Genomic DNA, 25,022 nt, shown 5'->3' on the forward strand with positions numbered 1-25,022 from the left:
CGTGCAGCCAGAAGGGAGGGGGCACTTTAAAGAGGACACTGACAGAGACGAGCAGTGTTTTGCTTTGGCAGCGGAGCTATTTTTGACCATGCTTTGACTGACAAACTGCTAATCTTTCTGTGTGTGTGTGTGTGTGTGTGTGTGCGTGTGTTTCCACAGCTGAGGCAGCCTCCAGTGAAGCGCCTCCGTCTACGAGGTGACTGGTCTGACACTGGACCCCGAGCTCGCCCTGAGAGTGAGAGGGAGAGAGACGGTAAGATCAGAGCAGTCAGTACAGAAACTGACATGTACGCGTTACTGCTCGTTAAGTTTAAAGTAGAGATCTCTAATTACGGAGCCGGCCTCTTAGTTAGTTTCCCAACACCCCCTACCCAAAATGTTCTGTCACAGTATATGTTATTTCATAACACGATAACGGTATATATCCCGATACAGTAATTGTTCTGTAAATTCAATTACGAAATGATTTCAATTACGGAATGATTTAAAACAACCATACTTCATCACATTTGATTATTTTCTTCTTTTATTTGGAACGAACAAAAACAACAGCCTCACATGAGACAAGACTCAAAACAGTGAAATTCTTTCAAAATGGAAGATTTAACGTTCCTAAGAACAATATTTTCAAGTGTTACAGGTTTTAAGGTAAACGGGTGCAAATAAAAATCACACAGATTTGTATTTTAGAGTATACCAAAAGAAAAAAACGACACATCTTTCATTTAAAAAAGTTGACAAAAGCTGATAAAACAAAATAAACTTCAATGTGTAAATGTCTTGTAATCATATAACAAGAGTTCTTCCTCATCTTCGGTTGGTTGGGATGCCTTGGGAAATCCAGCTCCCTGGATGGCAGCTGGATTTGCATGATCTATCGTGCAATAATGCGAGAATTACTTTTTTTTGCGTAACAATTCGTTGGGAGTAATATCAGGTGTCCAGAAACATACAAATAGAGCACAAATGTAAATGACTGTCCCTCCATATTTTGGTATTTTCCCCCTCCAAAACCCCCTCCTACCCAACCCTCACCCATTGCTGATGCAAAAAGGGATAAAGAACATAAAACAAAGTTAAACTAAATTTAAAAAAAGAAAATAAGATAAAAAATAATTAATTAAAATAAAATACGTACTACAAAAAATAAAGTACATATTGACAGTAATGATAATTATAGGATAAATCACAAACTACAGTTAAAATGGGCACACAAGAATTGCTACCGCAGTGGAAACGGTATTTTAAATCTCTACCTGTGGACACATTTCTACCATCGAACAGAATATACCGTCATATCACCCAATCCTACCCCCACATGTTAATTCATTTAATTCACTTTTTGTTATTTAAATTTTTTCCTCAATCCTTTATTATTAAAAGTAAAGTAACAATGATATTTTTTTGCAAGGCAGCAAAATCAGAGCATAAACATTTCTCTTCATTAATATATAAGCTGTGGAACTTGTCGACTTAAACACGCAGTAACAAGTGATACCTCCAACAAGAAATAGCTTGTTCCTTCACAGAGAACCGTGTCTGTCACAATAACTGCTTATCACACACACACACACACCTTTATTCCACTTTATTTCCTTTAGTCCTATCACTTGGTGAAATTGTCCAAATTGCAAAACATAAGTCTGAGTCACAGAATCAATATTTGGTCAAATTAACTGTTGCATTTCTTTTCTGAGGCCCCGCATGAGAAACCACAGTCCTTCGTTGTGTGGAGTCATGACAGATATTGCAACTTTGTCCCAGCATATTCACCTTTGTCATGTTTGTTTTAATGCATCCAGTGTTGTAACAAAAAATAGCATCTCAGATTCAGACAATTTTATTTATCACAGAAGGGAAATTCAGTTTTACAATCTACCCAGACCTTAAATTTATACATTGCACTTACATTACTACATTCAATGACTGTATAGGCTGCATGTATCTGCAAACCTGTGAACGTTTTTCCCCTGCGCTCCTGTAGGAGAGCAGAGCCCCAACGTGTCTCTGATGCAGAGGATGTCGGACATGTTGTCTCGTTGGTTTGAGGAGGCCAGCGAGGCTCAGAGCAGCAGAGGAACTCGGCCTCAGTCACGGCCCAGAGGTGAGACACTGACTGCTACTGACTGCTACTGACTCAACACTCAGCAAATCACGCACACCGAAAGTCTAAAAGTCCTTAAATGACCGGCGTGTGTATGTGTGTAGTTGTTGTTGAGTTTTGTGTATTTTAAAGGCCCGTCTAGGTAGAGGGATTGCAAATTAGCTTAGGCTATAAATGCTGCGGTATGTGGCATTGTCTCATGCTATCTACTTTCTCCTCTACAAATAAGCATTAAATAAAATACTGTGAAACATAAATCTTCACATTTTGACTCAGATGTTTTCACATACGTTCCATAAACCTTTCACTAAAGAACTTAGAGGGGTGCATGTACTGCTACATGTTACTATTTATTACAGTTTTGGGCTGTTTTTTTTTAACATTTCATTGTGTGTGTTTAATGGTATAAGCTGTGTTAGTTGTTAGATAACGAGAAAATGGAAACAGTTGAAAAATAGACTTTTGGCTAACACTGGCACATTTACAGTGATGTTGCTCAATGTGCACTGTCCCTGAAAATGAATAGATAAATAAAGTCAAGCACCAGGTGTTTTACTATGGATCCATTTACCTTATTTATGTGTCGGCACCACAAATTTGGAGCGAAACTGTGTATAAATTGTTAATATTTTACAATGCAGGTGGATTTTGTTCCAATTTTATTTAAAAAGTAATCTTGAAGATTGTAAACCTTTTTATTTATTTTCTTGTTTCAGTACCAGCTGTCCGTCCAGAGGGGGCGTCGAACACTCCAGCTGCCCCTGCCGAGGCTGCCTCCAGTCAGGAGTCCAGCGTCCCCGAAAGGCCCGTGGGGTCAACCGCTCCGGAGGTACCTGCCAGTCCCGACGCAGCCGCTGCTGCCATGCCTAAATCCACTTCCTCTTCCTCCTCAGGGTCGTCATCAACAGTCACAGCACCTCCTCCTTCCAGCTCCTCATCAGTGGAGAGCTCGGCCCCTTCCTCCTCCCCCCTCACCTCCTCGCCTGACTCAGAGCAGAGGAGTCAAGCAGACACGACCGGGACGCCCACGCCGACGCCGACGCCCACGCCCACCTCAGAACCCGCTCTCTCAGGTAAGAGAACAAAAGACTCTGTGACAATATACGCAAAAACAGCAATTCACATTTTACTCCTCAGTACAGTGAGTAGGTAGATCAACTCCCCTGTGTGTGTGCGTGTGTGCGAGAGAGTGTGTGTGTGTTTGTTGGAGCCACTCCACTCAAGCAGCAGCCTCACTTCACTCTCTTTTCCTTCAGCATCCTGTTGTCCTTCTCCGTCGTTTATTTTCCTGACTCTCTGCTCTCGATCCTCTCCTCACATCCTCCCCCCTCTGTCTTCTAATCGAGCATCCACTCTCCCTCTCTTCCTCTGCCTCTCTGTCAGAGTACGGTCCTCATCGGCTGCCCATAAGTTTAGTGTGTAGGCGCTTGCAGAGGTTACTTCGGCTGGCCGACCCACCAGGACAGGGTCAGCGAGCGGCCCGTTCTTCTTCTTCTTCCTCCTCCTCCTCTGCAGCCCCTGAGAGACAGTCACAAAGAGCTGCTACTGCTGCTGCCGCTGAGACGCAACCCCGTACAGGTTACCCTCCCCTCCTCCCCTCCATGCGGGCTGTTCGCCTGGGCAACCCTCCCACTGCCATCTTACCTTCTATATGTAGGAAAGGCAGACATGTCTTGTTTATAGAGACAGTTAGGCTCCAGAAAGACCCGGCCTTGCTAGAACTGACCACTAATCTCACAGTGATCCTCTTTCCATTCCCCCAATAATGCACCTTGTACTTATTAACCTCTGTAGCCGTCACTGTGTCGCCTCTCCACTGTTTGCTCAGCCCCTCACTCACTAATGCTCTCACTCCATCGCTCCACTTGTTGCTTGAGTTTTCACCCGAGTGGCCCCAGCCAGTATGAAGCTCTGCTTTGGCGTCCTCATGGCTCATGTTAGTCGTTCACCCATGTTTTAATGATACATGCTGATCAGCTGTCTCGACTGTTGGACTTGATTCACGTTGGTTTGATCTCACTCAAAGTTGGGAATCATAGCTGAAGCCCTTTTCAGACATGGAATAACATTACTGGGTTCATCTACTGTGCTTGTTAAAGTGATGGTTGTCATTCAGACGTAGGTGTTACGTTGCATAAATGTTCCCTGTACTCTCTTCTGGTGTGCAAATACCTTCAAGTCTGATTGTATAGAAGTCTTGGGCTGCATGTTGGTGCAGTTGTTAGCACTGCGGCCTCACAGCAAGGAGGGTCGCAGGTTCAAACCCGGCTTGGGGCCCTTCTGTGTGGAGTTTGCATGTTCTCCACGTGTTAGCGTGGGTTTTCTCCGGGTTCTCCAGTTTCCTCCCACAGTCCAAACACATGCAGGTTAGGTTAATGTTTTACTCTAAATTGCCCGTAGGTGTGAATGTGAGTGTGAATGGTTGTCTGTCTCTATGTATCAGCCCTGTGATAGTCTGGCGACCTGTCCAGGGTGTACCACGCCTTCGCTCAAATGTCAGCTGGGATCGGCCGTTATAGATAATGAATGGATGTTTGTATAGAAGTCTATGAGAAAATGAGCCACTTGATTTATTAGATCAGTAAGCATTGTAAACATGAGTTTATGGTCTCAGTTGCTAGTTTCAAGTCTCATTCAATACAGTATGATGTTCATTTAGTAAATTATGGTACCATTTAGAGTCAAATAGACCATAAAGCAGGGGATGCTTTAGGGCGTGGCTACGTTGTGATTGTTAGGTCACTACCACGGCGTTGTCCGGTCTGGGAGTTGTCCACATTTTCGTCTTACAACTTTAATCCTTTCACAGTGTGTTTTCAGTTCATGAAAGTTAATTATAACATTTGTTCGCCAGAAATGTCTTATTCAGTGTTCGGTTGTACTTGTACTACTTTTCTAAATTTCATTGTTTATTAGAAAGCCAACACAGCTGCCTATTTTCTAACGCCTGAAACTGACGAGATGTTAATTAGATTCCTGTTATGATCACATGCTTTGTGTAAAGTGTGTTTTGCTGGATATTTAATTTATTGATCCATGCAGTCCAATAATTATCACGGTTGTGCAAAGGTGCTCTAGGTGGTTTGCAGTTGTGACTTTTACGCAAAAGGGACCCAGCGGTTTGTTCAAACGTGAGAATGACACGTAACATTGCCATGGCATTTACGTAACGATCTGCATGTCTGAAAGGGGCTTTATTGCACATCCAACACCAACAAGTCATTAACGGAATAAAGGGGCCATTGCTTGTATTGTTTATGTTAAAAATAGGCTGCACTGATGAATAGATGAGAATCGGGGCTTTTGTTTGGCTGTCACATTTATTATCACAAATTTCATATGATTTAAAAATATGTTGGAGACATTTTGAGCTTTCAAAAGCAAACAGAATGTAATTATAACGTTTGTATTTTCCACTGTGGTGTCTTACAGTGAGCTTGATGGTTATTATATCATTGCAGGAATTAACCATTTGTAAGCAGGACGTGCAGTACGCATGAGTGAACTTGTCATGTTCAGACTTACTAATGCTCATTTTGCACATACAGTGAATGTGAAATGATCAGATGAAGCTTCTTTCTCCTCCTTTGGCTGATTTTACAGCTCCTCCTCCTGCTTGGCCTTGGATCGTTTTGTTATTTTAACATGACTTTGAAGTTTTTAACCCCTCGTGCGCCTTGACTGTGAGCCCTCAGGTTTCACCTCTGTGTCCGATGTTTAGTCGGTCTCATTTGTGTTCCAGATTCCCCCTCGTCTGTGGTAAACAAACAGCTGGGATCCATGACTCTTGATGAACAGCAGGGTGCGTCCTCCCCCCACCACCCTGCCTCTCGCTTTTTCCTCTTCACCCTCCCTCATCAACGCAAACACTTTCTCTCAACCCTCTGCACAGTCTGTCCTCCATTGTTTTCATGCTTCTTATTTCTCTGTCCACCACTTTACTTTCCCATTAATCCCATTATGTGTCCAGACACATATTTATGTGCCTGCAGATAGACAAGAGCGTCTATCTGACCCAAGTTACTGTTACTTGGACTGAAGGATACTATAATAATACTTATTATTATTATTATTATTATTATTATTATTATAATAAAAATAGTAATTTAAATCTAAGTAATGAAATCATACTAATTTAAGTTTTTTAGTGTCATGGACATTCATCAAGAGATACATTATATTATTAATATATTATCTGAATATTGACTTATTTACATTGATCTGGTATGCATGGTGCAGGAGGGGGTCCTTAAGTTAACAAACCGCTTTACCTGTACTTAAAGGGTTAGTTCACCCAAATTACAACACAAAAACAACAACAAAACCCCCCCCCAAAAAAAACAAAAAACATTATTGACGATTATTGTCATGATTGCTTTAAATCATACTATATATATATATATATATATATATATATATATATATATATATATATAAAAATATATAAAAAAACATCCACAAGCATTTTTGATTAGGTTTCCTAAATGTGTTCTTTTTAAAGAGTTGTGTCCAATATATGTTGAACTATAAACTATTTTTAAATGATCTGAAACATATTTGATGTTTCTGTTCAGCCGACACACTGATACCAAAATATCTGCATTAAGCTCATTTATATTGATGCAGTTCTAACTCTCAGCTGAGCGGCTGGATCAAGTGAATCTTTGACATTTTAACTAAAAAGAATTACCTTCAAAGGGTAATCGATTATTTAAACAGTTGCAGATTCATTTTCAGTTGATCAACTAATCGATTAATTGACTAATCAGTGCAGCTTTAGTTCTGCGATACAGTATTTATCTATTTGCGAGGCTTCTTCGTTCACATTAACACAACCATGATGAATGGATTTCTTTTCCGTAAAGCTAAAAGTTGACATTTAAAAACTCAAAATGTATCATGCTCTCCCCGACACAGTGTCACTTTTACTCTTGATAACATACAAATGTCGCTGCCATCTGTAAACTTACACCTTAAAACATCTACTAAAGGCCAGGTTGTTATGTGACTGACTGTAATAACCAGCTGATATGTGTAATGATCCTTCAGGGGCTTTGACTTGTGTATCTTGGTGTGTGTCTCTGTCTTGTTGCTGGTGATGGTCGTCTGTTACAGCGTGTCCACCTTTGTCTGCTCTGTTAATGTCCGCTGCATGTTTGTGTTGTGAATCAATGGGAAGCGATGCAGCAGAAGGTTGCATGTTTCTAGTGTGCTTTAAAAAACCAATCACATGCTGTGAACAGGAAAAATACTCTAAGCCAAAGCTTTTTTTGTTAATCAGAATTATTTTACAGATTTACAATAAATCATTCTTGCTTGCTTTGCCTGTGTGTGTCTTCCTCTCAGGAGCAGCAGAAGCTGCAGGTTCACCTCCTGACCAACCTGTTTCTGTACCAGTCAGCACCAGTGCTCCTACCACCTCCACCTCCACCTCCACCTCCACGACGACCGGCACCAGTCGACCCAGTGGAGCAGAGCCAGTCCTCAGTCTCCACTACAGCTCAGAGGGAACCACCACCAGCACCATCAAGCTGGACTTCACTGATGAGTGGTGAGGGATCCTTGAAGAAGACGAAAGACCTCTACAACTAACCATAATATCTCTATAATTACATTTATGATCAAATTTGACACTTGTTCTATTACAAAGACTGACGGTTTTGTAAAGTTAAAGTTACATCTCCTCTCTCGTACAATTCCCGAGCCTCCGGCCGCGTGACTACTTCACTCAGAGCAGCTGTCAATCACAGCTGTCAACCATGACATCTCATCCCCTTTTTATAGCATCAAATAACTAATTAAAACCAAACTCGTCAGAAAAATTAACACTTGAACATACATCTGCGTGGTAAGAGCCACCTAAAATGACAGAAATTATCTTTGGGAAAAATGTAATTGATGTGTACCTTGACTTTTTAGTTTGACCCGTGTCCCATTCGTTTTATTTTAGTACGACGTTTCGGTCTGTAAACCTTCAATGACCAACAGTGTACAGAATTTCTTGTTCTTTCACAGTTTGAAAAGCAGAAAAATGTTCACTCCTTTTTGAGTTTTTGTGTTCAAATATTTGAGGATACAGATGCATCATCAGCCTTGTACAACAAATTCCTCAATGAGGAACAATTTAAAAACCTTCAGAAGCTTGAAAGACTCTCACTCGCTGTTTTTATCTTCCTCCACAGGAGCAGTAGCACATCCAGCTCTATGGGCAGTGGAGGTCCCAAAGCATCTGAGGCTGCACAGAGCAGAGAGAGTCTGTCGACGGAGAGTTCAGTGTCGGAGCAACGTGAGTCCTTCAGCAGCATCAAAATCACTCACCAGGCTGAAAGTTGTTTTGAAAGTTTCAAGCCAGTTTCACCTTTGACACCTCCATCACTGATGATTGTGATCAGAACGTGTGCTCTATTGCACCTCTAATGATTGATTTCACTTTGTACTGGAGTTCACCTATACATCACTGCCAGAAGAAGTGAAGCTAAACCACTGGAGGTCAGCAAATACACAATTTTCAGGGGGTGTTAAGTTACTCTTTAAAGCTTCAGTAGGTAAAAGGTTTTTTGGCATAAAATTCCATAATAACCTTTCAGCATATTGTAATTCAACTGTTCTGAGAGGAAACTAGACTTTTACACCTCCTCATGGCTCTGTTTTCAGACTTTAGAAAATCTAGCCCGTGACAGGAGACTTTGGCCAATCACAGGTCATTTCAGAGAGAGAGCATTCCTATTGAGTGTTCCTATTGGCTGTGCTCCGGCTGGTGGGCCGTGCTTTGTATTTCCTCAACTGCTGGGTCACAGACTTTCTCATTTTACAGCTAAACAGTACACTACAAGATGTTTCTGAAAACATTTGAGGCGAGAAATAGGCATTACAGTAACAGAATATTGATTCATATTTGATCAGCGCTGTCTAGTTTGACCGTTTGATCGGAGTTTGCGAGTGATTGACAGCTGTTCAGACGGCAAGGCTCCAGCTCGGCTCTGATTGGTTGTTTTCCTCCGGTCTGTGAAATCTTGCAGATGCCATTAGGAGCATCGGAGGACACAGAGACAAATGATTTTTTTCAGATTACCTGTCTCATGCACTACTGTCAGGATATGGTGACCGTTTTATAAAAATAACTTTTTTTTAATCATATTTGCTCCATTTCTACCCACTGCAGCTTTAACTTTAGCATCCAAAGAAGGAAATTCATTGGTGCAAAAAAAATACAGAGTCAATACAAAAATACACAAAAGAAATTGTTGATTCTATGAAAGGAACAATACAAAAAGGAATTGCTGCATTACAAGCATCCAAACACTAATACTACAAAGTCTTACATGTATTGATATGTTTTTCAGTTCCCTCCGTGTCGTCGGGGCAGCAGAGTGTCCCGGCCGCCTCCACAGAGCCGCTGTGTGGCGCCTCCTGCTCCGGTGCCCTCGGTAGCTCGTCGGCTCAGGCCCCGGCGGCGAGCTCCTCTCAGGGGGACACCGTGGCTTCTTCGCCGTTGGAGAGGAGTCAGCCGGAGGGTACGGAGGACACGTCAGGAGGCTGCAGGAGAGCGGAGCCCACGGGGGGGGAGGGAGAGGAGGGCCAGAGTCAGCCTGCACGGGCCCACCAAGACTCCGATGACAGCGACGACGATCCGATTCTCATCCCATCAACGAGGTTCAGAGGTCAGGGACAGAGGTACGTTAGACAACTCTTGTTTCTGTTCACTCACTACAAGCAAGAAAACACCCTCATGTATTTGAATGCAGGTTATTATCTTCTTGTTTAATATCACTTTTCAAAGGTGGGTATTCTGATTTCTTGTGATGCCTTCCCATTGACTGTTTCACTACAAATATAGATTAAATTCCAGAGGATCTGCAGTAGGAGATAGGATGATCAGGTAAAGTGTTTGCACAAAAAAAAAAGCATCTAACCCCGTCAGGTGTGTGACATGCAGCAGAGCATTAAAACTCAACAGCACAACACGATGAAGAGAACGGGTTTTTGTCTTGGTTTGGTCATTTCACTCACAAAAAACTAATATACACACGGCTAACTGTAGAGTTAGAGTGATGTGCATGTGAGTACTGACTCCACAGATAGTGTGTGTAGCAGCTTAACAGCAGCATTTTGGAGATTTTGTACAGAAGAGAGATGAATGAACAGAGAATGTGTGCATGATGGAGCCGAACAAATACGAAGTTTTGATTTCCTCAGTAGGACCGTTTTTTGTTTAACTAGTATAGCACATGAACCAGTGCGTATTTGATTTAAATTTAGTGACGTTGCACAACAACATTAAGGGCTTAATTCAGTTATGATGTGTTTTGCCTTGAAAGTGGCTGCTTTCTAGCTTGGGGGTTTGTTATTTTGGTTGAATTGATTATACCAACACAAATTTCACTCAAGATTCAAAGCATGGGGTTCGTAAGCATCAGAGACAGCATGGGTTTGTGTGTATTTATTTAATTTATTTCACCTGCTTTATTATCACATGTATTGGTTTTTCTTGTGTTTCACAGACGCTCAGCAGCCGCTCGCATCCAGGAGCTGTTCCGCAGGAGGAAAGAACGAAGGGAGATGGAGGAGAGCGAGACCCAGAATATCAGAAGACCCTCCGTCAAGATGGTCTACAAAGGCCACCGCAACTCCAGGACAATGGTACGTCTCCCTGCCTTTTACACCGTATTAGTTTGGAGGCCTGTCGAAGGAATAAATACAGTTATTAGCTTTCTTTCAGAGAGTTGGGTGAGTAGATCGATACCACTCTCATCTCCGTGTGTTAAGTATGAATTTGGAGTCAGCTTAGTTTAGCATAAAGACAGGAAACAGGGGGAAACAGCTGACTTCCCCACTGAGCTAAGACATCATTTCAACCTTGCCTCTATGCTTTAGCTCTGATATAAACCACAGGATTTGCATAAAAACCTGTAAATATTTAACACAAGCACTGCACACCCCTGTGTTTACAGTGTAACTGTTTATTTTTTGTCATATACACAGATTCACTGACTGAAACAACGCCTAGGCTAAGCCTAGATGTCTACTAAACTCACTTTTCAACCTTGAATAACCTTAATCGAAACTGAACGTCTACAGACGATCTATTAAACGTAAAGTTGCTCAGTGGTTCAGTCTGTCCAAAGTTCAAAAATACACCTACGATCACCTCTAAAGTTCACAATTAACATGTTGTGTCTTTAATTTGTACACTAACTAAAATGTTGAACTATTCCTTTAAACGGTGTAAAATTCAAGGTGTTTGTTTTTTTCCAGATAAAGGAGTCCTGTTTTTGGGGCAACAACTTTGTGATGAGCGGCTCAGACTGCGGCCACATCTTCATCTGGGACAGACACACCGCAGAGCACCTCATGCTGCTGGAAGCCGACAACCACGTGGTGAACTGCCTGCAGCCGCACCCCTACGACCCCAGTGAGTCCCACCTTCACTCTGCACCTCAGGTGATCCTCCGAGATGATCTGACGGCGTTACTGAGAATGTTAACGTTCACTTTCCGGTCTCTTTCAGTTCTGGCTTCTTCAGGGATAGACTACGATATCAAGATTTGGTCGCCACTGGAACAGTCGCCATCTTTCAACAGAGTCCTCGCCAATGAGGTATGACTGCCAGGAGATCAGTGAAATCAGTGGATTGGTTGGTTTATTTAAGCGTGCTGCACCAAATGCTGCCCGGCTCATAAACCATAATAGTTGAAAAGAATAAGCCTCAAGTGTCACTAAGAAAGTAAAGAAGCCCATTTCTCAAAATGTCAAACTTTTCCTTTAACTTTTCTTTTCAAATGGCAGACGTCTTAAATCACTGGTTCCCAACCTGGGGGTCCCGACCCCCGCTTGGGGTCGCCAAAGCTTCACAGGAGGCCTTATTTAATTTTAAAATTTTAAGGGGTGTAAGACAACTTTTTTTTTTTTTAAATATACGGTTGGCGGTTATCTCAGCATGTCGTTCATTTCTGTGAAGAAAGCTAAATGTTACTATATAAGATAAACTTAAAAAATTATAAAAGTATGCAGTTAAAATAACCGAAGAGCTAATAGAACAAGTGTCGGGGAGAAGAAAACACTGATTTGTCCAAAAAGAAGCCTATTAAGTATGTATGTTCTTAAAAAAAACAAAAAACAAAAAACATAATACAGACAGATTTGTATTAAATGTTTCTAAAAAATAACAGGAAAACTCATCTTTGCTGCAATATTCACAGGAAATAATCCGTTCAAAATTCATCCGAATCTTCCTGCAGTTATTGCGTTCACTTTTTGGGTTATTTGTAGTTGATCAGTTGTTCTGTACTGTTATTTCCATGCATTGGATATAATATGAAATATCCATAAAATATGTCATTATCAATATGTCAGGGGTCGTCGGTTTACTTAATGATAGAAAAGGGGTCCCTGATGGAAAAAGTTTGGGAACTACTGTCTTAGGTCACTGTAAATGGACAATGAAAAAATGAAATTCATGGTTCTGCGTCAGAACAGTTTTGCCTTTCTTCCTGTTATTTGTCAGATTCATCTTCCTTCACATTCTCTCTTCGTCTTTCTTTTTCTTCTTTTCTTTCAAGGTAATAACTCGGAACGAGCTGATGCTAGAGGAAACTAGGAACACAATCACAGTCCCGGCCTCTTTCATGCTCCGAATGTTGGCCTCCCTTAATCACATCAGATCAGGTACACACACACATATAAACTTCTTTTTACATTAATGCAAATAGTTTGAATATCTGTGCCTATAAATGCCCGGGTACAGACAGTTTTTACTTACCTTTTCTCAGGACACCTTCTCGTCCCTCTCTTTAATATCTCTTTGCCCTCTTGCAGATCGACTAGAAGGTGATCGCTCTGAAGGTTCGGGACAGGAAAACGAGGACGAGCAGTAGCCCGCTGGCATTTTATTTTAAAGAAAACACTATTTCTTCTTGCTGTATAGCACTTGAAAAAACCCCTGAGATTTGTACAAGTATAGTGTAGAATACTTCCTTTTGAAAATTAGTGTAATTTCTAGCCCCCCTGTGTTTTTTTAAGATGACTTTCTTACTGATGTTTCTGTATGAGGATAAAGTACATCTGTGTGAATGCAAAAGGCAAGGACGTCAGTATATATATATTAAGTGTGAGAATAATGGCGGCTGGTGTGCAAGGATGTTAAGTGCAATATTATTTTGTTAGGAGAAAGTGAGCTTTGATCAGTGTTAACGTGTGACATTTTGAATTTGTAGCACAAAGCTAAGAAATGTTGATGTGCTGCTCCGGCAGTTACGCATGTAAACAAGGACTTTAAGTAAAAACATACTTGGAGAATGTTTTAATTTTATTGTTGAAGAAAAAAAAGAAAGAAACAAAGCTGTGGTTCTTCTCCCCAAAAGGGACATGTCAATAAATTATCATCTTTTTTCAGAATTTGGATAAAAAATAAAGCTATGGCATCTCAAAGATGTCTGGAAGATTAAGACGACTGTGCAGCAAACAAACAAATGAGCACAGAATCAGTCATTAGCTTAGCTTCAGTTTAAGGTTTAAGACGAGTTTAAACCTGTGTTTGTCTGGAACAAAATCATATGGTCTCTTAAACCCTACCGCTGTGTCCTGTGGTGTTTCCAAGCATCAGATTCCCTTTTAGAAAACCTCATTTTACTGCTGCAGGGTCTGACAGTCTGCCCCACGTAGTCCTGGTTCTGGGTCTCTCCGTGGCGGGCTGGTTGCAGCCGGAGGCCCCGCTGGAGTCTGAGCTGACGGAGTTTTTGGTGAGCCTGAATGTCGTCTGATTTCGCTGGAATTGGACCCGGTGGCACCGATGACGAGCATTAAGAATAACTACGTAGAAATAGCCAATCTTCTCTGATGGTCTCGTTTACTTCTGTAGGTCATATAAATGCATCAGTATTAAATTGAGACTTTTACATAACCATTTAAAAGTTCTTCATAGTTACTTTAAGCTCACTTCTTTCTAACTCAACTTTTTTCATTTCCAAACTTGTAGTCTTCAGACCAAACTGGTGCTGACTCAAGTGACATCACTTGAGGACATTTAGCGTCGTCCCCCCCCCCCCCCCCCACAAACAGCTTTTCACGTATGCAGTAATACTCCTGTAACCAGACATTGGTGTTTAAAATAGGTGGTCACATGATGAGGGGCGAAAAACTGGTCAAATACGAAGTGAAATGTCCCCAGTTTGTTCAGGACTGCAGGACAGGAGGTCGTTGTTTTGGTAGCTGTCGTATAGACACTAACGTGGTTTAGCTTCACAGCATCACAAACAAGGAAAAAATAAATTGATTCAGGAAATTTTCTGTAAAAAGTTTTAATAGAATAATCTTGATACAAAACTTAAATGCAAATATTTGTATTAATACTTACTGTATAGTGAAAATCAAAAAGTTACATCACTTCTCAGGTGTAAAGTACCGTTCAAACAATAATATAAAGATACGAGGTAAGACTGAAGCGCTCTACTTACTACAAATGTCCTCTGAGTTTCTCTCATGATAGTAAAGGGAGTGGTGGAGTATAAACTGAGGTAAACCACATGAATATTTACTAAGACACAGTGTTGTAGATTAAGACCAGTTTTTTCATTGACTTTCAAAGACCAATATAGCAACAATGTGCCCTGCTCAGTATGTGCACAATAGTATGAAATGTGGGCCTTTGCTAATGCATTTTAATTAATATAACAATCTTTGAAATACTGATAACAGTCCATCTCCAAATGACCTGATTTTGGCTGAGCGATACATAGACAAAATATACCACTATAATCATTTTGAGGTTTTCTTATAATGAATTACAATACACAATTTACTCTTAAAATACACGCAATAATTTCTATTCAGGGTCATGGTTGGGGGGGGTTATCCCAACATGCACTGGGGTTGAAATCAGAGATAACCATTGGACAGGACATCAGTCAACACCCGACAGGCACTTTTATGTTTTCAATCCACATCAGCAGGCCTTTTTCGTGGCAGACATTCTGACTTGTCATAGGAAAAGCACAGGTGTTACTAATAACACTAACGATGGCTTTGATCTATTCAAGTGTCCCAGTAAGCTGTGTCAGTGAGCCAGCATGCACAATACCAGGACCCTGACACTTGATGGTGCATTCAAATGGGGTCGTGTTTACTGTGTTCACGAGAAGAGTCCATATGAACGCCCCCCCCTCTTTGTGGTATTCACAACCTCGCGAGTGGAAAGATTCTGAAAGCTCAGAGTTCACGAGTTGTGACGTGTTTGTTGACGTCAGAAATGGCGGAGGCCTTGGAAGTTAATTTTTTGGTACATAAGTGAATATATTGAAATTTTAGTATTTTTTCTTTTGTAATTTTATAATATGTTTGAGGAAAATGTTGATTGTTTTCCTCTTACATTATGCCTTTGCATTTCCTGCATTATGTTACCCACTTGCTAGCTTGCTAAATTGTTAACCTCTGTGGCTTCTAGACACCGACAGTAACATTAATATTGCCGGTTAAACAGCGGTGTTCTCACGACTTAACCACTTGAACGCTAAGCATATCGTGTACACGACAATACATTTTGTAAATACGAGCTCACGAGTTTCATTTGAAGGCACCATTGCAGGAAAAGCACAGGTGTTACTAATAACACTAACGATGGCTCTGATCTATTCAAGTGTCCCAGTGAGCTGGGACAGTGAGCCAGCATGCACAATACCAGGACCCTGAAACTGAAACAGGTAAATGGACTTCAGCAAACACTCATTTTATTATTTATACCTGTGATTTTTTTTCTTTACTGTGACATGTCAAAATGTCTCCGGTGAAAAAGGGGTTTTCCTCAGTCAAATTTCTTAATTAGAGTCTGCCCTCTGCTGTGCGATGTGTTGACCATCAGTCAGAATTAAAACACACGAGGTCAGAGTCAGAAGACGGCCTTCTGTTAAACAATCTGTGGAAAAACACAAATTTATCTTCTTCAAACATAAAACTATAACTGTGATTTTTATCACCCAAAAGACTCACAACACTGTTATCTGGACCCTTTAATATGTCTTTATTACATTAAAGGTCCTGCACACCTGCACAGGTGTTTTCACTTATCCTGGCTGATTAAACCTCTACTTACATGTCATAATTGTAATTAGCGGGGTCCAGCTTTTAAATAGTTCACGTCAACAACCCAGTGGTAATTATGACTGAAAACTCAGATATCCGACTTGGTACTTGATATTACAGAAGCATCTGAAAAACGAACAAATACGGACGCCTCTCATCAGCCAAAGTCCGTCATTTACGGGTAATTAAAACCCAAAGTAATGGATATGATGTTAAATTGTAGTATTTTAACTCTCACATGTCCAACTCCGCAGGCACAATAGGTGGCATCAATTGTGTATGTAGACCATTGGTGTGCAGTACAAGCGCACCTGAGTAAGACAACTTGGGCTTGAAACTTACTTTCCTTAATATAATAAAAGAAACATTGACAATGATCTGATAAAAGCGTTATAAGTCTTTTGGAAAATACTTTCCAGCCCTGATGAGGCACATTATTATTATTATTGCAAATTCTGAGGACATACCATGATATATATAGTAATCGACAAATTACTACAACAATCCGATCATTTAGGTAACAGTAGTTAAGGCTTCCTATTGATTACATTAATCCATACAAAAGCTTGCAAAGACACTGATGGTGTGTATTTGGTCCAACATAGTGGAATGAATAATGCGCCTCTTCCTGTTTCCTAATAATTTCAAGTATGGAGTACCCATGTGTAGAGAGACAGACTTCATAAACGGCACCACAGACCACTTTGACTGGTCACATGTAGTCGTGTTGACGGTGTGAAACCCTCTCAGCTCACTAGTAAACTGAGTACGGTCTATAAACCTGTCCAACAAATGAACAGACCTGCTGTGGTCACGCTGGTTTTTCCTCCACATCCTGCTCTTCTTCCTCCCTGTCATCTTTAACGATGCCTTCATCGATGCTTTCCAGCCTCAGTCTCTGACCGTCCAGGTATCTGGGTCTCGGTGCGGCCCTGGTCGTAAACAGTCCCCCCGGCAGACCCATGTCCTCCCCAAACAGGGTCAGCTTAGCGTCGCTCTCTATGGCCTTTGCCAGGGAGGAAGCGAAGGTGTCAAGAGATTTGTGTACCTCTGCGTGGACTTCAACCGCGGACATGTTGGTGTTTTCAGCTGAGGAGAAAAACCCAGATAATATTAGACAAATGTTACAGGAAACAAATCGTTTGTTTAGTTTGAGGTTTTGTTTTTGTAGCTTGCTGAAGTCAATTTTCAAACCCTCGGTGAGTATGTAGTGAACTCCCTCCCCTCTAATCTTTTGTGGAAATGACAGATACCTTTGGCTTGCTCCACCTGGTCTTCAAAGGTGACGGAGCTCCTCCTCTTCCCGGACGGATTCCCGTGGATCTGTTGGTGGGAGGAGCCGTCTGTGGAGAAGTTATCCAGCAGCATCACGTCTGTGCCTGCGTGGGAGAAACATTACAGAGACAAAAAAGGTGGGTTAACTGAGAGCAAAATGTAAAAGTAGAAACCATCTCAGTAAAAAGGACACGAACGAGTTGGATAATCAGATGTGTCTTTGTATTACACATGACATTACTTGCCATCCTGAACTGAAAACATGAGCTGTGAAACAGGAATGTGAGGCTGACCGCAACAAAGCTGTGGGAGTATGACGCACCAGAGTTGGTATTAAGCCTTTCGAACATCATGTTTACACGTGCCATGGATTATTTTATGTTCATGTTAGGATCAACAGTTTTAAACAGCAGAGGGAAATCAACTACAGCTGGAACCATTAGTCAATTAATTGATCAACAGAAAAATAATTGGCAACTATTTTGATAAGTGATAAATAATTTTTGTTTATTTTTCAAACAACAATGTCAAACACTCTTTGGTTCCAGCTTCTCAACAACAGATCTATCTTTTGGTTTGTGACTGTTGATTGGACTAAACAAGTCATTTGCGGACATTACCATGGCCTTTAGGAGGTTTAGCTGAATTAGTATTATTGTTAACACACTTACATGAGTCCTGAGTGAAACTGAAGCCAGTATCTCCTGTGCTGCTCCCCGGGGCCAGCAGGTGCCCTCCACCGGCCAGCATGGCTGTCAGGTGTGGCGACATACCCAAGTCTGAAAGAACACAAGCAAGATCTCGTTGTACAACATCATACAACAACACATGTAATCACAACAACACCGGGATGTAAATCTAAACAGGCTGTATATACTGTACGTAAACCACTTATTACACTAATGTCTAATCCAGCACTCTTTTATGGAGTCAGATCAGTCTCCATACTCTTACTCAATACTCTTTGCACTAACACCCACCCTTTCACTATTGTATACCTGTTTACAGAAACGGTTTAACCTTTGAACATTGTACCTCCGTGTGAGTACATAACAGTTGTGTGTTTATCTTTGTTCAGCTTTGTTGTCCTTGTTTTGACTGTATGTCTATTTGTATCTTCCTGAACATTGTTCTTTTAGTCTGTGATTTGGTATCCTGTCATAAATGAGTCATAAATAAACAAACAGAGCCACTGCTCTTCTCCCACCTGTGATTCTGTTGGAGATGCTGAAGAGGCGGGACGTCCTTTGCCGCGTGGCGAACGACTCTCTGTAGTAGCGATCTCCGAAACACATCCCCAGCAGCTCCTTCCTCACCGTTTTATTCCACAGACCGTAGATGAGCGGGTGGCACACCGCGCTGCAGAAAGATAGCCACGCTACCAACGTCTCCACTCCCTGAGACACGCTCCCTTGCCCCCACAAAGCCTCTGTACACACCACCCCAGCATATGGCCCCCAGGTCATGAGGAAAGTGCCGATCACCACTAAGATGGTGACAAAGGCCTTGCACTGACTCCCCGCATACACGAGGCTCCGCCGGCTTCCATTAGAGGAAGTCGAGGTGCTTGAGTTTTTGCGTCCGTTCCTCTGAGCTCCAGTGGAGTCGTCCTGGGCCGTAACAACTGTCCCACAGTGAACTTTCCGGGCTTTCATGCGGGCAACGCGGAAAATGACGCCGTAACAGGCCAGCATGATGACTAAGGGGGGAAGGATGCACCAGGTGACCCAGAAGGCAGTGTAGCCCGGCTCTCTGTGCCAAGACGCAACACAGGTCCACTTGAAGCAGTCGAACTCGAAGGAGGACCAGCCGAACAGAGGAGGCAGACAGCCCACCAGGGAGTGTAGCCACACATAGGCGATGGCGACGACCGCCCGGTTTCCTGTGATCTTCATGGGGTAGATCATCGGGTAAAGCACTGCGTAGTACCTGTTGGGACGAGAGAGGAACACAGTGAGGAAAGGAAACTGTTCTCAAGGAAGCTCTTTCTGGTCCAAGTAACAGACTGCTCAGATTTCAGTGAGGGATACAGAACAATACTATAAAGCGTTTCCTAAAAAGCTGCAAACAACAGAAAAGGAGAGGCTTGGCGGGAGAACAAAAACATGCACTGTAATCACAAATTCCCAAAGGTGAGGAGGGTAATTAGGATAGCAGTGAGAACAGTGAGGACTGTGTGCTACAGAGCTACTGTAATTTACAACAGATCTTAACTACAGTTTACTGGCCACTATGATCACAATATCATTTAACCAGAGTGGTATTCAGCGTCAATTCCAACCAACCTGAAATGCATCTCCAAAAACAAAAGAACTGTACTTTAACTATCGGATAATCTTTCTAACTAATTAATTTATCTTTTAGTTTATAACATTTAAGAAAAATGGCAAAAAAGTCAGTTTAAAATTTCCCAGAGGCCATCGTCAAATTTCTTAGTGATATCCATCGATTATCAAAATCGATATTTCTGTTAGAACTAGTCTTTATAAATGGTGTTATTTTATGGCACACTACTTCTTAATAGGGCTGTGGATAGTTTTACACTACTGACACCAAGAGATACATGTTTTGATACCCTACATTGAGAAATAAACATTTTCCCTTTTGTATATTTGAAAAATTGAGCCCATCTTTCCAAATATATTGCTAATCTAATTTTATCTTTATGCAAAAAACAATCACAATATAGTAAATATCTCGTCAAAGAGCAAGCAAAGAAAAAAAGGTTAAAGAGAGTGGTGGAAGTGTAGTTCAGTATGCTGGATTATCTTTATCTCATCGTAACTTTTTTTTGTGTAGGCTGTTTTCTTTGCGAATCAGTTTCTTATTTCTAAAAATAGGAAACAATGGGAATAATCTCAGCCCTGCAGATGAATGGTGCATTCATATCAGTCCACATTTAGAGTTACTTTGTGTGAGTCTGTCTAATGCTTGTCACTTGAGCTGGGAAAATCTCCAGAAAAATACCACACGCTAAGTGTGTGGTTGACCAATCTTATTTACAAAGCTGCATACTGACCTTAAAGGGAAACACACCAAAAACTATGTTTCACAAGTTTGTGAACATGAATGTGTTTCCTGCAGAGCCAGAAACAGCACAAACAATGGCAAATGTGTCATATTTTACATTGTCAAAAGAACGAGGTAAATACACATCTCACATTTACTTAAAAATAAAGACAATTGTGCTTATTTTGAGAAAAAAAGGAGATCAAATTGCTCCCAGAATATGAGAAAAAAACATTATTTGGCTTTTATTAAATGTATATTGGAACAGTCACAAAAGATGTTGGCTGTTGTCCATCAGTACGGGATATTATTACTGCATGAGGATGATACCACATATTGTATATTTTGTCGTTTACATTTATACCAGCTGTGAAAGATGTAATCAGGCTCCTGCTAATCTCATACAGATTATGTCCCTAAAAACTGTTGGGAGGGAATTTTATAAATCATTTCCAAAAGTAAATTGAATGCAAATTCAAGTGAATCTTATAACTGAAATATTTGCGGCTACATATCATGCTCACTCTTGAAAAATTCACACTTAGTGAACATTTGACATTTGATTGAAATGAAAATAAATGTATCTTAGTCCTCTATCTGTGATCTGTGCTTTATAAAGGTATCTTTTGATGAAATTAATTTAGCATGTGTGGTCCTGTCTTCTAATAGTTCATATTTAAATGTTACCTTTCATGTATACCCAAACAAAATATTAATTTCCCCAGCTTTGCCATGGTAACATGGCCAATAGATAATCACATAGCAACCACCAATTTAAAAATGATGCATCTAACATCCTTTGATCTATTTTCTATGTATTTTTTTTCGCAGACAGAAATTCTCAAACTACTCCACTGAAAGCAAATACACTTGCACGTTTTAACATGGGAGCTGCCCAGTACAACCGCTGGCCAGTGAGCAGCTGAACTGGTCGTAGTGTTAAGTGCCTTGCTAAAGGGCATATAAACAAAGTCTGGAAACAAGTCTGCATTTCTAACCATTAGGCCACGGATTTCTGTGCATAGTCAAATCTGTTTTAAGTTTAAATTTAAAGCTGCATCAGTCATTATTTCTATATCATCCAGCACTAACCTGTCAATGGCAATAGCTCCGAGGGTGAGCATGCTGGCAGAGCTGATGAGCAGGTAGAGCAGGGCAGTGAAGTTACACCACACAACCCCAAACACCCACTCCCTCTTTGCCGAGCTCACGGCCACAAACGGCAGCACCAGCACGGACAGCAGCAGGTTGGACGTGGTCAGGCTGAACACAAACTTGTTGCTGGGTGTGAGCAGATAAGGCCTGCGATAGAGGGTCGCCACAATCAAGAGGTTCCCCAGGCAGGCTAGGAGCGTGATGGTCACGATGGAGACTGACTCCAGGGCAGCCAGGCCCTCACCATTCCCCACTGCGGTGCAGTTCCTACTGGTGTTCATGGTGTGCGGCTGGGCCACCAGACAGGGGAAGGAATGGTTGGAGACTGTCAGTGGAAAGACGTGGTTAGAAATTAGACAATACAAAGAAAGCTAAAATCTGTTAAAGGACAATACCAGCACATTTGAACTGTCTACAAGTCCTGTATACTTTTAAAAAAAATCAACAATTTCTGAATACAAGCTTTAGAGTTTTAGATATATTTTTTTCACTAACAAAATCCGTTACTGGGATCTTGAAACGTGCTTCAGTAGTCCATCACAATGAGCATAAACTCTGCATTCATGTTGGGAAATGTTACATTACTGTTGTGTGTGAAATGCAGTTTAGAGATGCAACAAACTATAATCTTCATAGCCATTTTTCATAGCTGAAAAAATGCCATTCACAATTTCCGAGAGCAAAATGTGATTTCTTCCAACTTTCTGTTTTGGCCAACCAACAGTCCATCCCTATCATAATTAAGTAAAAGTAAAACAGGAAAAGCAGCAAATCCTCTCGTTTAAGTGTCTGGAACCAGAGAACGTTTGGCATTTTTGATTGATAACTGAATTTCACTATTAATCAATTGTCATTGGCAATCCATTTTATGTCATTTCAGCTCTAATTCAGTTTAAGGGCAGATTGATATGAGACCTCTGCACTGCATGACCTCATTACAATAATTTAACTTTGATAAACAAAAAGGCAGACTTTATGTTCATAGTGATAGTGTCAAAAGTACAAAAGTGTTTCAGTTAAGTGTCAGAATACAGCCTCACAGAGGAAATGCTCTCGGTCAAACACAAACAGACGGATGTTGTCTACAAAACACCACAGCACACAGCACATACGAAGAAACAGTTTATCCAGAAATGAAACTGTGGGAAAAAAAAGCTCTCAAGCAAGTTTCAAGAGCCTACTATTTGGTTTTCATACTGCGTGGAAATTAGTTGAAACCAGTGGCTGCCACAAATGTTTGTAAAGTACATTTCATCAAGTATTGAGGTATTTGTGTTTCCATTTTGTGCTACTCCACAACATGAAACAGTATACATTTTACTCCACTAAATTTGATCTGACAGCTGTAGTTACTGCAGATCAGTATTTTACATACAAAACATATCCTAGATTTATAAAATGTGATTTATTTACAGATTGAACTATCCAGCAGTATGTAAAGTTGTCAATAGTAGCTCTGACTCTACCACCTACACTATTTAAACACATTGAAATGCTTCTTACACATTTATGCAATCTTATATCTGTTGGGGACGCAGATATGAGCTAGTCTAGCTATTATTAATATCCATAACATTAATACTTATCATATAAGAATGATCAATATATATTAATTATAACGGGGCCCAAAATTATGTTGGAACATAAGCTTAAAAAGATTAAAATGACTATCAAAAGTAATTCATGCTTATAAAAATAAGTATTAATTATATTGAATAATATGATTTCATGTATTTTAAATTATACTGGAGGCACCACTATTTGGAACAAAGAGAAAATGATAACCTATTAAAGTAGTCTAAAAAAATATACTAACCTATCAATTTGGACTCTGATTAATAATTAAATTAATAACTGTAACCATAAACTTTCCATATCAATAGCTAGTAACAGTTGAAGGATTTCGTAGTACTTTGTGACATAGATGAGGTTGGCATTATTCACTTTTATGCAACATATCTAATAATGACATAAATAACAATATAACAATAACATAAGCAGATATGTAAAGTTACTTATTGAGAATGGAGGATTTGAAATAAGTAGTTTTACATGTTGTATTGCTACTTTTAAGGATTTTAATAGTGTTTCTACCACTGAGGATGTTAAGAAGAGGATGTAGACATGTAACAGAGCCATTATAAACAGGCTTTAACAGCCTGGAGGAGGCTCAACTCCTCACTAACACAGACTATTAACAAAATTGCAGAAGTGAAAAATGATATTGCACAGTGAGAAAGAAATGTTATGAAAGTTATGCAACATATCTTGTATCTAATAATGAAATAAATAATAATATAACAATGACATAAGCAGATATGTAAAGTTACTTATTGGAATTGTGAATAAAGGACTTGAAATGAGTAGTTTTACAGGTTGTATTGCTACTTTTAAAGATCTTAATAGTGTTTCTACCACTGAGGATGTAGACATGTAACAGAGCCATTATAAACAGGCTTTAACACCAAACTCAACAGCCTGGTTCAGCAGCCTAGTTGTAGCCTAGCAACGTAACCGTTAGCTTCGTTAGTTAACGTTAGTTTAGCAGGAGAGAATACTAGTTGCCATCTCAACCACCATGGCGGTTAACTTTCCACAGTTAAAATGACCAGATTAACCCCAAAGTCGAGCGACATTTTCAGGGTTTCTGTACTTCCTCAATACTGATAAACTTGGTAAAAGACTACCACTAGTTTCAGCTCCGTTAGTTAGCCTTGGTTAGCTGAAACTTTCTCCCATTGTCCCTCCTGAAACACACACAGCTCTCCCTCTTTACCTGCTCTGCTCTGCTGCTCCACATTGTCTCCTCATCCAGGGTAAATCCATCACAACTTGTCCCGTTGTCCGCTATAACCTAGCAGTAACTGAGGTGTGATAACATGTCTGAGAAGAAGCCCGTCGACATTGTTAAGTTTGATAACGTTTTGTCCCCTCCTCAATCCTCAATCACAGACGGCCAGCCGCGGCTGTAATGGCGTCCTCCTCCTCCTCCTCCTCCCACCTCGGCTTCACCTCCTCCTCTCCTCGCTGACTCCTCCAGGCTGTTGGTGGGTGGTCCAGTCCACTGCTTCACAATATGTCTTGTTTTCATATCGCCATTGGAGCAGTTTAACGTTATTTCTGAGGTTAGAGCCTCTAGCTTGTTGCATATAAGTTAAATATCTATCCATATTGGACTGGCGCACTTTACACTTACTTTACAATATGCATCCTATATACCACTTACTTTACACTATGCATCCTATATACCACTTACTTTACACTATGCATCCTATATACCACTTACTTTACACTATGCATCCTATATACCACTTACTTTACAATATGCATCCTATATACCACTTACTTTACACTAAACATCCTATATACCACTTACTTTACACTATGCATCCTATATACCACTTAC

At 40.6% G+C, this 25,022-nt stretch overlaps 2 protein-coding genes across 9 annotated transcripts in view; one reads left to right on the forward strand and one right to left on the reverse strand.

Annotated features, from left to right (window-relative positions):
- Positions 1 to 13,544, forward strand: part of dcaf6 (ddb1 and cul4 associated factor 6) — a 29,317-nt gene extending 15,773 nt beyond the window's left edge. Inside the window, exons 8-21 of one of the 5 annotated variants that reach the window (XM_074658953.1) lie at positions 160 to 253; positions 1,985 to 2,104; positions 2,821 to 3,177; positions 3,488 to 3,682; positions 5,847 to 5,906; positions 7,451 to 7,655; positions 8,287 to 8,390; positions 9,448 to 9,778; positions 9,942 to 9,983; positions 10,606 to 10,744; positions 11,360 to 11,516; positions 11,613 to 11,701; positions 12,664 to 12,769; positions 12,920 to 13,544. In XM_074658953.1, coding sequence (XP_074515054.1) covers positions 160 to 253; positions 1,985 to 2,104; positions 2,821 to 3,177; positions 3,488 to 3,682; positions 5,847 to 5,906; positions 7,451 to 7,655; positions 8,287 to 8,390; positions 9,448 to 9,778; positions 9,942 to 9,983; positions 10,606 to 10,744; positions 11,360 to 11,516; positions 11,613 to 11,701; positions 12,664 to 12,769; positions 12,920 to 12,978 — 2,058 coding nt within the window. In that variant the 3' untranslated portion in view covers positions 12,979 to 13,544. The remainder of the gene's footprint in view (positions 1 to 159; positions 254 to 1,984; positions 2,105 to 2,820; positions 3,178 to 3,487; positions 3,683 to 5,846; positions 5,907 to 7,450; positions 7,656 to 8,286; positions 8,391 to 9,447; positions 9,779 to 9,941; positions 9,984 to 10,605; positions 10,745 to 11,359; positions 11,517 to 11,612; positions 11,702 to 12,663; positions 12,770 to 12,919) is intronic. The other 4 variants (XM_074658954.1, XM_074658955.1, XM_074658956.1 and 1 more) reach the window with 4 other exon arrangements.
- On the reverse strand, positions 13,392 to 24,534 carry gpr161b (G protein-coupled receptor 161b). 4 transcript variants are annotated; one of them, XM_074658960.1, is made up of 7 exons: positions 24,393 to 24,533; positions 21,554 to 21,906; positions 18,660 to 19,381; positions 18,124 to 18,231; positions 17,431 to 17,556; positions 16,980 to 17,266; positions 13,392 to 13,955 (listed from the first exon to the last, which is right to left on the reverse strand). In XM_074658960.1, the coding sequence occupies exons 1-6, from the start codon at positions 24,414 to 24,416 to the stop codon at positions 16,989 to 16,991; spliced, it is 1,611 nt and encodes a 536-aa protein (XP_074515061.1). In that variant the 5' UTR covers positions 24,417 to 24,533; the 3' UTR covers positions 13,392 to 13,955; positions 16,980 to 16,988. The 4 variants fall into 4 exon arrangements, 3 of the variants coding, with proteins under 3 accessions (XP_074515061.1, XP_074515062.1, XP_074515060.1); XR_012597126.1 differs by lacking the exon at positions 13,392 to 13,955 and adding an exon at positions 14,385 to 14,813 and having other exon boundaries at positions 15,254 to 17,266; XM_074658961.1 differs by lacking the exon at positions 13,392 to 13,955 and having other exon boundaries at positions 14,385 to 17,266; positions 21,554 to 21,941; positions 24,393 to 24,534.
- Positions 24,535 to 25,022: the final 488 nt, after the last annotated feature.

Source organism: Sebastes fasciatus, chromosome 14 (assembly GCF_043250625.1).
Source record: "Sebastes fasciatus isolate fSebFas1 chromosome 14, fSebFas1.pri, whole genome shotgun sequence".
In the NCBI taxonomy this organism is placed as follows: Eukaryota; Metazoa; Chordata; class Actinopteri; order Perciformes; family Sebastidae; genus Sebastes; species Sebastes fasciatus.